The following is a 13,335-nucleotide window of genomic DNA, read 5'->3' as shown; positions in this document are numbered from 1 at the left end:
AAAGAATTTTTAAAATCGGTGTAGTAGTTTTTGAGGTAATTTGTAACAAACATCCAAAAATCCAAAGCTTTCCTCTTTATAATATTAGTATGGATTCTAAATCAATGTGTTTATTTCATATTTTTTGTGTCGAAAACATAATGGTATATTATCTTTTCTTGTGATTTGAGCAAACAATGTTACTGATGAGCTGGGTCAGTCCCTGACACTTTCTTTTAAAAACCCTAAAAGGATCACTTGCGTGTCTGCCTGTCCATCTGTCACAGCCCTTTAGCTCCGAAAGTACAGAACCTAAAGTTGGAAATTTGTACCTACATATATGCAGACGGTGACCCAAAGATTTTGGGGGTTAAATTTCAAAATTTTAAAAATGCATAGTACTCGTAGATCATGAGACATCAAATGAAAGGGTTTGTTGTGGTAATCTCAAGTATATTTTTCTTATAATTTAAGAATGCTTTTGAAGTTTTTATATGAAAAGATGAAAATTTAGCTACCATTTTTTTGTAAAACTTTAAGAAAGGGAAATCAAAACCTCAACTCATCTACATATATCTATATTTGGAGACAATTCATCTATATTTGTATCAAGTTACACTAATTTGATCAGATTACACTTAATCTGATCAAATTAGTTGAGCTGCATTAACTTCAATAATCAAGGCACTCTGATGAGGGAAATGAATCAAATGGATTCGTCCATTAAAAAGAGACTGATTGCGGTTAATAGGAAGAACTAAAAAATGGTTTAATGTCCATTTTTATGGGAAATTCTTGCTTAGGTACTCATAGTGTGACTGAGTTGGGTCTTAATGCCACTTTTTTTACATTTAATCCATATCTGATTTTTGATTGCTTGAGAGTTAGAAACATTGTTCTCAAAATCATTCATCATCATCATCATCAGCCGGAAGACGTCCACTGCTGGACAAAGGCCTCCCCCTTAGAACGCCACAATGAACGACAACTCGCCACTTGCATCCACCGGTTTCCCGCTACTCTCACGATGTCGTCAGTCCACCTGGTGGGAGGCCTGCCAACGCTTCGTCTTCCGGTTCGTGGTCGCCACTCGAGGACTTCAAAATCATTATTTTTATCAAAATAAGAACAGTGTTCATTGTTGATAATAAATATAAAAAAAAATTAACAAAAAAGTAAAACCGACTCCAAAAAAATTCTACCTCACCTACATACTAGGGGTTTCAATCCCTCCTGCTGGGTCGTGCTGAGTCACCGACTTCGAGCTAGTACGTACCTACTTACCTAGAAAAATATTTTCAAGGGTTTTGTAGTCGGTTCCATTTTTTGTTATTTTTTTGGAGTCGGTTTTACTTTTTTGTTAAAAATTTTCTTTATTTCTCACTTTTTAGTGATTCGTAGCCAAAGAACATCTCACTAAAATTCCATTAAGCCCAAACACGACTTAGTTACGTTGTTTTATAACAGAGTTCCGTTGGCTAAGTTCTGGCTTCAGCATCAGATCAGTTCGAAAGAATCATTAACTTAAAGCTTCTTCTTAGTCGCTTATCTAGGTAAGTATATTAATCATCATAATTTAAATTTAACCCGTGAAATACTTGTTATTGATAGTAGTAGTTCCGTTGGTCAAATCTGGTCTTCATCATCAGTTCCACTTCACCAAAATTATGATTTGCAAGAGCAAATGCACGAGTTACTGCTAAATATATCCAAATTACCATAGGTGTCCCTACAATATTTGAAGAGTTCCCTCGATTTCCTTAAGATCCGATCATCAGATCCTAATTTGCTGCTTATGGGACCTAATTGAAAGCATTCCTAGACGAACTCAATGATTTTTTTTCAAATCGGTTCATAAATGACGGAGTTCTGAGGTAACAAACATTAAAAAAAAATACAACCGAATTGATAACCTCCTCCTTTTTTTTGAATTCGGTTAAAAAAACGGCCAAGAGCGTGTCGGACACGGCCACGATAGGGTTCCGTAGACATTACGAAACAATCAAGTAATATTTTTCTAAGTAAGTCTCGGTATATTTTATATTGCTGCTATTTACTCTTTAACTACCTACTAATAATTCTCAAGCAGTCAGCCGTTATATAGTTTTCCTTGTAAATTTGATATACTTATACCATCCTGAACTTTTTCAGATTTTTCTACCCATCAGTTTAGATTTTAGAGGGGGTAACGCTCTGAGCTTAGCCGCGGATCTGTCATATTAAATTTATCATTGAGTGGTGAAACAGGCCCTTAGTGCTATAAAAAGTAAATGAATATAGATTAAATAATAAATAAATATCATGGGACACTTGGCACCAATTACCTAGTCCCAAACTAAGCAAAGCTTGTACTATGGATACTAGGCAACGGATAAACATACTTAGGTATATAAATAAATACATACTTAAATACATATTAAACATCCAAGACCCGAAAACAAACATTTGTATTATTCATACAAATATCTGCTCCGGCCGGGATACCCCACACTATAGGGTTGGATGAGAAAAAAAAATCACCCTCACTTTACGTCTATGGGAGGTACACTAAAAAAAATTTATTTTTAGTTTTTTATTGTACCATTTCGTCGGCATAGTTACCATTAGGGGTTTGCTAAGACGATTTTTCGATTCAGCGATTTGTTTGAGAAATATTCAACTTTAAAGTGCAAATTTTCATTAAAATCGAGCGTCCCCCCCCCTCTAAAATCTAAACCGGTGGGTGCAAAAATTTGAAAAAAATCAGGAGGAGGTTAAGTATGCTTGAGAATTATTAGTAGTTTAAGAGTAAATAGCAGCCTAAGGTATAAAATATACCTAAAATACGAAATTCTTAGAAAAATATTACTTAACTTTTTCGGAATGGCTACGGAACCCTATTTTGGGCGTGTCCGACACGCTCTTGGCCGGTTTTTGTACCATTTTGTCGGCATAGTTTACATATATATGAATCCGTGCAAAATTACAGCTTTCTAGCATTGATAGTCCCTGAGTAAAGCCGTGGACGGACGGAGACAGACAGACAGACATGGCGAAACTATAAGGGTTCCGTTTTTGCCATTTTGGCTCCGGAACCCTAAAAATATCCTATGTCTTTCCCGGGGACTCAAACTATCTGCATACCAAATTTCATCTTTTGATTGACTAACGAACATCCAAACATCCAACGTCTTCACAAACTTTCACATTTATAATACTCAACCCTAAGATTGATATTAGGTTTTTTATTTAATTCTTATCCACTCTTACCATGTTGTCACAAATAAATGTTTTCTTTCTTTTTTTTTAAATATTGAACCCCATCCCAGAATATGATCGCGCATTAAAGTCGAAGTGATTTAGAAAAATGACAACGATTTGTTCATCCTTCAGGTAAGCCGGGAGTATGTCTGGCCGTGTCGGGACCAGGGCTCCTGCATTGCGTGGGAGGCATGGCCAACGCTCAGGTCAACGCTTGGCCGCTGCTGGTCATTGCTGGCTCCTGCGCCGAGGACCACGAGGGCATTGGGGGCTTCCAGGAGTGGCCACAGGTACACTCAAACCAACTGAATCGTGACCCACTGGAACCTTTTCGTAGAAAACGTCATAGTGACATCCCATTGCTGGACAAGGGAATTTATTATGACACTTACTGTGAGAACGTTAGGTAGGTATGGTTCAGGAATCAAATGGTTCGACCGTACCTACCTGCCTACTTATATCATAACATTCATAACATAAGTTGTGTTTCACAAATTTTCCTAAACAGGCTCTATGTGACAGCGAGAGATTTGGTTCGATCCCCACCCTCCCCTAATATTTATCAAGTGTATTTAATTTTTAAATTGCGTATTTATAGATACAATTATTTGTGCTTGATTGCGTTTGCGTGTAGGAGATAGCAATATTTCAGTGTAGATAAACGTTATACTTAACTAGCCTTTACCCCATGCTCGCGTGAACTACTTCTTGAATCACATGGAATACTCCCAATTACAGCGTGGTCTGCAACTACGTCACATGGAGAACATCGGTCCAAAATGTCATGTCTGTAATTTTCCTAAATTAGTAAATTATGTATGGGCAAAATGCGTCCTAATAGTCTGTGGTTAATCATGTTAATGCAGATTCAACTTTACACAACCTTTAGTTGCAACTTTAGGTGTCGATTTTCCTCTACCCATAGGGTACTTGGGAGAAATCGCTCTTTGGCGTCAAAACTGCCCGTTGTTTACCTCTGTTTTTAATTTTCTTATAACTTACCTACAATCTGTAATGTTTATTTTTATTGGAGTACTGGAAACTGGTATCTCTCTTATATCATCCCTTTAGAGATTAAGGGGCTGTTTCACCATCCATTTATTAGTCTTAACTGACGGTTAAATGTGATGCCGTCTCCGTCTATTCGAACAAAACAAATAAAGATGGCATCACATTTAACCGGTAATTAAGACTAATCAATGGATGGTGAAACAGCCCCTAAACGTCAAAAAAACAATTTACGCCATATCTTTAAAATTTTACATCTCTATCTTCAGCAATTTCGATTTTCCATACAACACTTCATCCCTTATTTCCACCTTTTAAGGGTTGAATTTCCAAAACACGTCCTTAAGTGCTCGCCTACATGACGAAAGGAAGCCTTGCGCAAAATTTTAAGCTCCTAGACTAGACCCAATAGTTTGGGTTATGCGTTAATTAATTAATGTCCTGTCGTGTCACCAAGTAACTTAGTTTTAGTGCTAATTTTAGGGGCTGTTTCACCATCCACTGATTAGTGTTAACTGGCGGTTAGGTGTGATGCCGTCTCTATTTGTTTTGTTCGAATAGACGGAGACGGCATCACATTTAACCGTCACTTAACACTAATCAATAGATGGTGAAACAGCCCCTTAGTCTTATTACTGTAAGGTGGTCGTGTTTATGGAACCAAAATAAATCTCTTTTTTCTTTCTTTCTTTTCAATTAGTCAGTCAATCGTTCACTCAGCTTCTACTTTTGTATAATAAAGACATCCTAGTGGTTTGATCTATCGCCTCTCAAGCAGAGGTACGTGGGTTCAAACCCCGGCCCGCACCTCTGAGTTTTTCGAAATTCATGGGCGAAATTACATTTGAAATTTACCAAGAGCTTTACGGTTAAGGAAAACATCGTGAGGAAACCTGCACACAGAGTGAAGTCAATTCAATGGTATGTGTAAAGTTCGCCAATCCGCACTGGGCCCGCGTGGCAACTATGGCCCAAGCCCTCTCATTTTCACAAAGGCCTAGTGTGATTCAGTGGGACGTATAATAACTGGGAGATGTTCACCAACCGTAATACCACTGTTCATGGGTTGGGTGGTAGTATTTTTTTTTCGAAAGAGACAGACATGTAATCCCAGTTTCTTCAAAAGAAATAATATCAAATCGTTTTACATATTTATGAATCAAACGGCGTATACAAATATTTGCCAAATTGGTGTGGTTATATGTATATGGAACCCATCATGATGACTTCATTATTAACTGTGATACATTTACATGGAATTTATTTAAGTATGCAAACTTTCTGAAGCATGTGATTACAAATACTGAAAAAGTTTAATGAATACTTTTGGTGTCAGTAATAGATAAATATTTTTGATACAATGTGTGACTATATTTATGCCTTGTTGTGTATATTTTAGTACCTGATGTACATACATCGACACTGTGTTGGTGGTAACAAAAATATTCTTCAGATTAGATTACCTGGACCATTATCTAAAGTCGCATTTGCATGATAAGATATTATATAAACGCGAGAAATAAATATAGTATTTTCTATAATCCCTGAGATTGTTGATATACGCATGGGTTGGGTAGTATCTAATCAAAATCGTTAGAACTTTAGGACTTTCGACTTTGGACATCACGTTCGTAGAAGGCAAATGGTTGTGTATTTAGTGAAAGATCATCATCATCATCCCAGCCTATATACGTCCCACTGCTGGGCACAGGCCTCCTCTCAGAACAAGAGGGCTTGGGCTATAGTTCCCACGCGGGCCCAGTGCGGATTGGGAACTTCACACGCACCATTGAATTGCTTCGCAGGTTTGTGCAGGTTTCCTCACGATGTTTTCCTTCACCGCAAAGCTCGTGGTAAATTTCAAATGTAACTCCGCACATGAATTTGGAAAAACTCAGAGGTGCGAGCCGGGGTTTGAACCCACAACCCTCTGATTGAGAGGCGATAGGTCAAACCACTAGGCCACCACGGCTTTTAGTGAAAGATACCACCGTAAAATTCGGCACCTACCTTGCATTTGATCGAACGAAATGATACCTACACATTGGATCACACAACAACGCCAGACTTTTCTATGACATGTCGTTTACTTTTCAAACGTATGAGTGGAAATGGTAAACATTTAAAATAGGTATCAGCCAGAAAAAAATCAGGTCAGGGCAAAATGTTGCAAGGCAACTCTTCTACGGTGAATGACTCCATGTCATTTCGATCGAGTGAAGAATTACATGCAAAATTGCTACCTTCCAGCACTAATAGTATTGGTTGTCTGGAAGAGATCGCTTTTTAGCGATAATACCTGAATTGTCTACCTGAATTTGTTGTAATGTCTCTGTACTGCTTTTGGTGATCAATAAGGAATATGTGTATTGTTTTGTATTGTATAGTCTCTAAGCTAAGCCGCGGACTCACGGACAGACAGACGTCGCTATTTAAGCTACGGCACCCTAAACCTGTTTCTTATCCAAAGCCACCTTCACTAAACCATTTGTGCACAGGTGGACTCGAGCCGCATATACTGCAAGTACACGGCACGGCCGCCGTCGCCGCGACTGATCCCGCTGCACGTGGAGAAGGCCGTCCGGCTCGCGTCCGCCGGCCGCCCCGGCGCCGCCTACCTCGACATGCCCGGCACTCTGCTCATGGTAATGCCACAGACTACGTAATACTGCAAGAACACGCCGCGCTCGCCGTCAAATTTTCAAATCATTTATTTAGTAAATAGGCCGCAATGGGCACTTTTACACGTCATTTTTTAAACTACCAGCGCTTTCGGAAAGACCATCATTGCCAAGAAGAATGCGCCGCAAGAAACTGACAACTGACTGAAACGTCGCCGCGACTGATCCCGCTGCACCAGTCATTACCAGTTACTATCTGCATTTTATGATTTAAATTCGTATCCTGATCATGACGCAACAGTGCCGTAATCCCGAGCTTCTCTAAAATCAAGGTGCGCGGAACAAAACCCGAATACAAATGAAAAACGCGATAGTCTAAAACATTGTACTATCTGCATGCCGGATCTTTCGACTACCTAATACTAAAACCATGACTCCTTATAAGACGTTCTTGTACGCAGTATTGAACAAATAAATAAATGAATTTACTTTGACATGCCCGGCACTCTGCTCTTGGTACCCGGTTTACTTATTTCTCTGCAATTTGTAACAAATAAGTCAAAATTAAATTTTCCCCCCCTTAGAAGTACCGCCCCCGGAGCAAGGGCCCCTGCTTGAAGGCTATCTAGATTACGTAACAGATGTCTACTACCAGTAACAGACATAGGAATTAATTTAGAGGGCTACAATTTCCTGAGAGGTAGGAAGTGTTCTTATCGATAAACTCAATTCCATTATCGATGCTTGTCCCATACACCAGTGATCGCCCCCAGCTTTGATTGTGTGTCATATTTTTGATGTTTTCCCAGAGGATGGAGAAGCCTGTAAATAAAATCAAATTTTTCACCCAGGGTGAGGTGGAAGAAGAAAAAGTTCCCAGTCTGTACAACGCAGAGACCGTAAAGCTGGCCCACCCCGATCCGGCGTTAGTTAGTCAAGCCGCTGACCTGTTGGCCGGAGCAAAGAGGCCCCTCATCATAGTGGGCAAAGGGGCCGCGTACGCGCGCGCTGAGGACGCCCTCTGTAAACTTGTGGACGAAACTAAGCTGCCGTTCCTGCCCACTCCCATGGGTAAGTGTACATAATCTGCACAAAACAACTTTTTCTTTCATTTCTCTGTACGTACTATAGCCGCAAAATAATAATAACTAGTGAGGTAACTCAGCTGGCTAAACAGGGCAACAAAACTGTGCGGGGCAGGGTTACATCCGCCCAACGACAAATTATCTCTTAAATAACGTGATAGGTACAAAACTAGACAGTCAGCAGTTTCAGTTATGCATAGTTCTGATCTGATGGGTGACGTCGTTTTGCCGAGTTTAACTGCGTAGATTTTAGTTTCGCAGACGAATACAGACCTTTATTTTGGCCCAGTAACGTTTGGTAAAATTTAGTTACGCTTATCATTTGTTTCGCCGAGCGTGTAGCCGTGTAGGCAGAAAAGCGATATGCAGAGTTATGAACAACTGTTGCATTTTATACATTTTAATATGACATTGCCAACTTGGTTGTAGTGATTAATAATAGGCTAAACGAATTTCTGTTAGTAGTTGTTCAGCTTACTAAACCGTAAGCTAACTAAGTAGTCTGCTAAAGGTTGAGGTACGAAATGTTAGTTACTTACGTGACAGTACATCTATGTACTAACAAATCCGTCGGCGTATGTACAGTCAAGAGCAAAGACGCGACACGGCCAAAATTGCAAAAATATGTATACACGGCCTTAATGTAAAGTGCATAAAGTCGTGTATGCATATTTTTGTAACTTTGGCCGTGTCAATATCTTTGCCCTTGACTGTATTGTTGTCTATCAATCAATAATCAGCGTAAACATTGTCGGCGAATCATCAGATAACCTTTCTTTCTGATGACAATACAATAGTACTATCATGTTGATCTGATGATGAAGCTGGAAGCCAGACAATGAAGCAACAAGGCAGAACATAATCTTGTCGTGTTTGGTTTGGGCTTGTTAAAATATCCCTAGAATGTATTTTATCCAAGAGTGACCATGTATCCCATATATGTGTCCATGGTCTGATAACCTCTCTGGACCGGCACTGGGCTTGTGCTACGTGTATGCGTGTGCTCAGTTGTCACGTGGTGCAGGCAAGGGCGTGGTCCCGGACGCGTCGGCGCACTGCGTGTCGGCGGCGCGCACGCAGGCGCTATTGAAGGCCGACGTGATTCTGCTGCTGGGCGCACGCCTCAACTGGATGCTGCACTTTGGACAGGCGCCGCGGTTCGACAAGGACGTCAAAGTCATACAGGTATCTTCTTCATTCCCGTTACCCTATAATCATCATCATTATCATCCCAGCGTCACTGCTGGACATGGGCCTCCTCTCAGAATGAGAGCGCTTGGGCCGTAATTCCCACGCGGGCCCAGTGCGGATTGCGAATTTCATACATACCATCGAATTGCCTCACAGGGTTGCAGGGTTCTATTTCAAAATGTTCCAGATTCCAGTGATCCAGTGACCAATTGTTGTCAACTTTGAGCGCTTTTCGTTCTGTGATATATCTCGTGTTCACGGTCAAGGACTTTAATTCATAAGCCACCATGGAACCTTTTCAAAGGAAAATTCATTACTATTTTCCTTATTATTTAAGGCGATCTCACTATGAAGTTTAATGTGAAATGGTTCCATAAGCCAGAATTAAAGTCCTTAACCGTACACGAAGACTCGATGCTCAAAAGTAGCTATTACCATTTCAGGTAGACATAAGTCCTGAAGAGTTCCACAACAGCGTGAAGTCCGAAGTAGCAGTGCACTCGGACATAAAGCCATTTGCTGAGGCGCTCGCGCAGAAACTGAGGGAGAAGAAGTTCGCGCTGCCGCCCAGCAGCGAGTGGTGGCAGCTGCTGAGGGAAAAGCAAAAGGCCAATGCGGAGTTCGTTGCGGTAACTATGCTTTTATATTACCTACAGTGGAGAAAGGAAGTAATATATTATCCCATCCATTCGAAAGCCAACGATTGGTTTGCCCATAAGTGCGAGCAAAGTCGGTCTTTATTCCAAGAGTCTTTCACAGAGGGCAGAAATAAGTTTTTGTTGTTGTTTTATAAAACAAAGCGCGTGAGTAAATCCGATCTTCTCTGTTTTAGTGTTATACATTATTTGGAAAAAAAAACTTGAAAGTGTAACTGATGCAAAAAATGTAATATACAATCTATTACCAGCAAAACCTCGCGAAAAAAATAATAATCTATGAAAATTCTCATAGATTAGATAAAAAATAGAGTGTATCACTGGCAGCAAAAAAATTTTTCTTCGGGTGGCGTGGTTTGAATCCCTCGCTGCTCTCGATTCTACTCTAGAATCGCTCATTCCACTCAAGACTCAAAATAGCGCTCTCGCCATAAAAATATAACTCTACTTCCTTGTGATACAATATATGTTTGACGACCAAATGGCCTAGTGGTTAGAGAACCTGACTACGAAGCTTGAGGTCCCGGGTTCAATTCCCGTGTCGGGCCAGATATTTGTATGAAAAATACGAATGTTTGTTCTCGGGTCTTGGGAGTTTAATATGTATTTAAGTATGTATATATCTATATAATTATATTTATCCGTTGCTTAGTACCCATAACACAAGCTTTGCTAAGCTTACTTTGGGACTAGGTCAATTGGTGTGAATTGTCCCATGATATTTATTACGAGTATGCATGCCTGCTTAGACAACACAATACAAAAAAATAAATGTGTGTGACGAGATTTCTTTAGATTATACACAACCAACTCACTCAAACTCCAGGCACAAGCCAACGACACGTCGCCGCCTCTCAACTACTTCGCAGTGTTCAAGACGGTGCAGGCGGCCATCCCCGAAGACTCGATCATCGTCAGCGAGGGCGCTAACACCATGGACATCGGGCGGGGGATGCTGCTCAATAACAAGCCGAGACACCGGCTGGACGCTGGCACGTTCGGGACTATGGGGGTTAGTAATAAATAATAACTACTGACGAAGAAACCCTGTCGCCTAGGTAGGATAATTACGCGGTGCAGGGTAGGCCCACATCTCCGTCCCCAAATTCGTAGACATTAATCAACTGAACTTCTTGCTTCAGTGTGCGCTGGAACTCTGGCGTAGTGCGCTTTACTATTGGAATGGGGGCGTTCAAGTATTACGTAAAATTTTCATCACACTTGCTCGTAAAGTGTCGTAACATGCAGGCTACCTTGGTTGCAACCCCCCAAATAAAACCATCGACCTTAATGTGCTTGTCATGAAACCCGTGGTCGGTAAATGAGTTTGTTACTGCATGGCGTGCTGCTCGTGCTGGCGTGCTGGTCGGACACATGCTGCGGCGGGGGAGGGGGCGGCACTGCCAAGAGCGCAGTCAGCGGTATCGGCAATTTTTCAAAAAATATTAGTTTTTCTTTTACAAATATACAATTTTACTAGCAAATGTGATGAAAAACATTGTATGTCGCACGGGCGGTACTAGAATTACGAACATTGACTCATTAAAGCCCTCAGTCTTCGACTTCGGGCTTCTAATAGACTCTCGTTCGTAATTCCTTATTTACCGCCCTTAAGACACAATGTACCATTTTGAAGATTTTTGCATCTCCCTCCCCCCGTGTAATGCGCCGTAACATTTTTCTGTACCTCTTGAATTAAGTTTTAAAAACGTCTAACCTGGCCTGGCCACGATTAGACAATGTTTTGTGATTCAGTTAAAAGATGAATATTCCAGCGTATTGACCGCTCGGCTCGAAACGTTATTGTTATTAGTGTCATTCATTACCCTCCCACGACTATTACTGTACTGATACGGTCTTTAGTTTCCATAAAACGCTGAATACTGATCCTATGAAATGAATCTATCGTAAGGTCGCGGGTGAGCAATATTGTTCATTGTGTGTGTTGAAGAGATCACGGTTTACGCATTATTTTACTATATTATTTTAAAGGTGGGCCCAGGCTTTGCCGTAGCGGCCGCTATGTGGTGTCGCGATTACGCTCCGAACAAACGCGTCGTTTGCGTCGAGGGAGACTCTGCTTTCGGCTTTTCTGGTAAGATATTTTTCACAATAACCTAACAAAAAAAATAAGTATGATAAACGTTTCTCGTAATTGGAATGTTGAAATTTTCAATGAACTTACCAGTCATTCAACTTAAATTTGCACATAAGTGTCCGACGCCTCTGCTTAACACATTCGCTGCCCGTATTGCTAAGCGCTAAGCTCGTAACCAGTAGCAGCGTTTTTCTACTCTATAGCGAAAACTGCCTACAGAGAACACAACTGTTGTGTGCTTGGCACTGAAAGTGTTAAAATGCAAATTTTAGAATACTTGGCTTAGCCCTGTCACCAATTTACCTACTGCAATTATATGTAATTGGATAACATGAATAGTTAGGCTATCACTTACGATAGCTTTGTTAAATTATGTAACTACGGTGGGTTATTTTCACCTGTTACCACCAATTTTTACCAGTGGTAACAGCTGGATTTTTTTTTCCCATCTTTTACCACTAAAGTACTACTGTGGTAAATACTGGGAAAAAAAATCCCCGTAGTAGTTACCACCAATTAGTTTAGTGGTAACAGATAGGAAAAATATTAACAATAAACTGCTGAAAATTAAAATGAATGTGGTGGTAACTACTGGGAAAAAAATCCCAGTTGTTACCACCAATTAGTTTAGTGGTAACATTTTTATTCCCATTAGTTACCAAATCAAATTGGTGGTAACAGGTGGGAATAACCCACTACGGTAAGTATCCGTAAATCGTGTAACAGTGGTCAGTGATGTCCCCGGCCTTTGTATAAAAAAGGGTATTTACCGCCATGTTTATGTTACCAGCTTTTTACAGCAATAAATATGAATCGATGTGTTTTTACCAAGCAAATTTTTTTTTGGCAAAAGAAAATGTGCAAATTTTAGTAGAATGAAATGACCACGTTTTTAAATCGGTTCAGTAGTTTTAAAGAATACCCCCTAGGTACAAAACAAACACACCAAGTTTACCTCTTTATTACTGAGTACCACTGCGTATAATTCATATCTGTGATAATATTTATTTTGTAATATCTACAATAATAATTATTATAAATTTTATAAAACTTTACACTCTTCTTTAGCGTCCTTAATGTATCCGTGTGCTCCAGGAATGGAAATCGAGACGATGTTCCGATACAAGTTGCCAGTGATCATCGTGATTGTGAACAACAACGGCATCTACAGCGGGTTCGATAAGGAGGTGATGGACGACATCCAAGCCGACGGTGACGTCACGCAGAGGTCAGTATACACCGCCCCTCTTTTTCGATGGGGATTAACAAGTCTATATGTCCAGCAGCTGAATTGGTGCGTTCAACTGCTAAATTAAATGGCATCATGCCTACACGAGAGGTCGCCCATGCATTCTGAAATGTCAACTGTGAACTTGAACTTATTATGATGTATTGTCCGTAGGTCGCTGTTGTACAATAGCATAGTGCACCATAACTGTTTAGATAGGCCTGCTGTA

The 13,335-nt window shown here is 40.3% G+C and overlaps 1 protein-coding gene across 5 annotated transcripts in view; it reads left to right on the top strand.

Annotated features, from left to right (window-relative positions):
* The window catches only part of Hacl (2-hydroxyacyl-CoA lyase), a 49,170-nt gene that overhangs the window by 35,213 nt on the left and 622 nt on the right, over positions 1-13,335 (top strand). For all 5 annotated transcript variants that reach the window (XM_074105610.1, XM_074105609.1, XM_074105611.1 and 2 more), the window contains exons 5-12: positions 3,352-3,509; positions 6,726-6,872; positions 7,700-7,919; positions 8,958-9,118; positions 9,568-9,753; positions 10,607-10,792; positions 11,773-11,875; positions 12,974-13,106. In XM_074105610.1, coding sequence (XP_073961711.1) covers positions 3,352-3,509; positions 6,726-6,872; positions 7,700-7,919; positions 8,958-9,118; positions 9,568-9,753; positions 10,607-10,792; positions 11,773-11,875; positions 12,974-13,106 — 1,294 coding nt within the window. The remainder of the gene's footprint in view (positions 1-3,351; positions 3,510-6,725; positions 6,873-7,699; positions 7,920-8,957; positions 9,119-9,567; positions 9,754-10,606; positions 10,793-11,772; positions 11,876-12,973; positions 13,107-13,335) is intronic.

Source organism: Choristoneura fumiferana, chromosome 23 (assembly GCF_025370935.1).
Source record: "Choristoneura fumiferana chromosome 23, NRCan_CFum_1, whole genome shotgun sequence".
Lineage (NCBI taxonomy): Eukaryota > Metazoa > Arthropoda > Insecta > Lepidoptera > Tortricidae > Choristoneura > Choristoneura fumiferana.
Note: the sequence above shows the minus strand (reverse complement) of the source record. Positions and strands in the feature narration are given on the sequence as shown.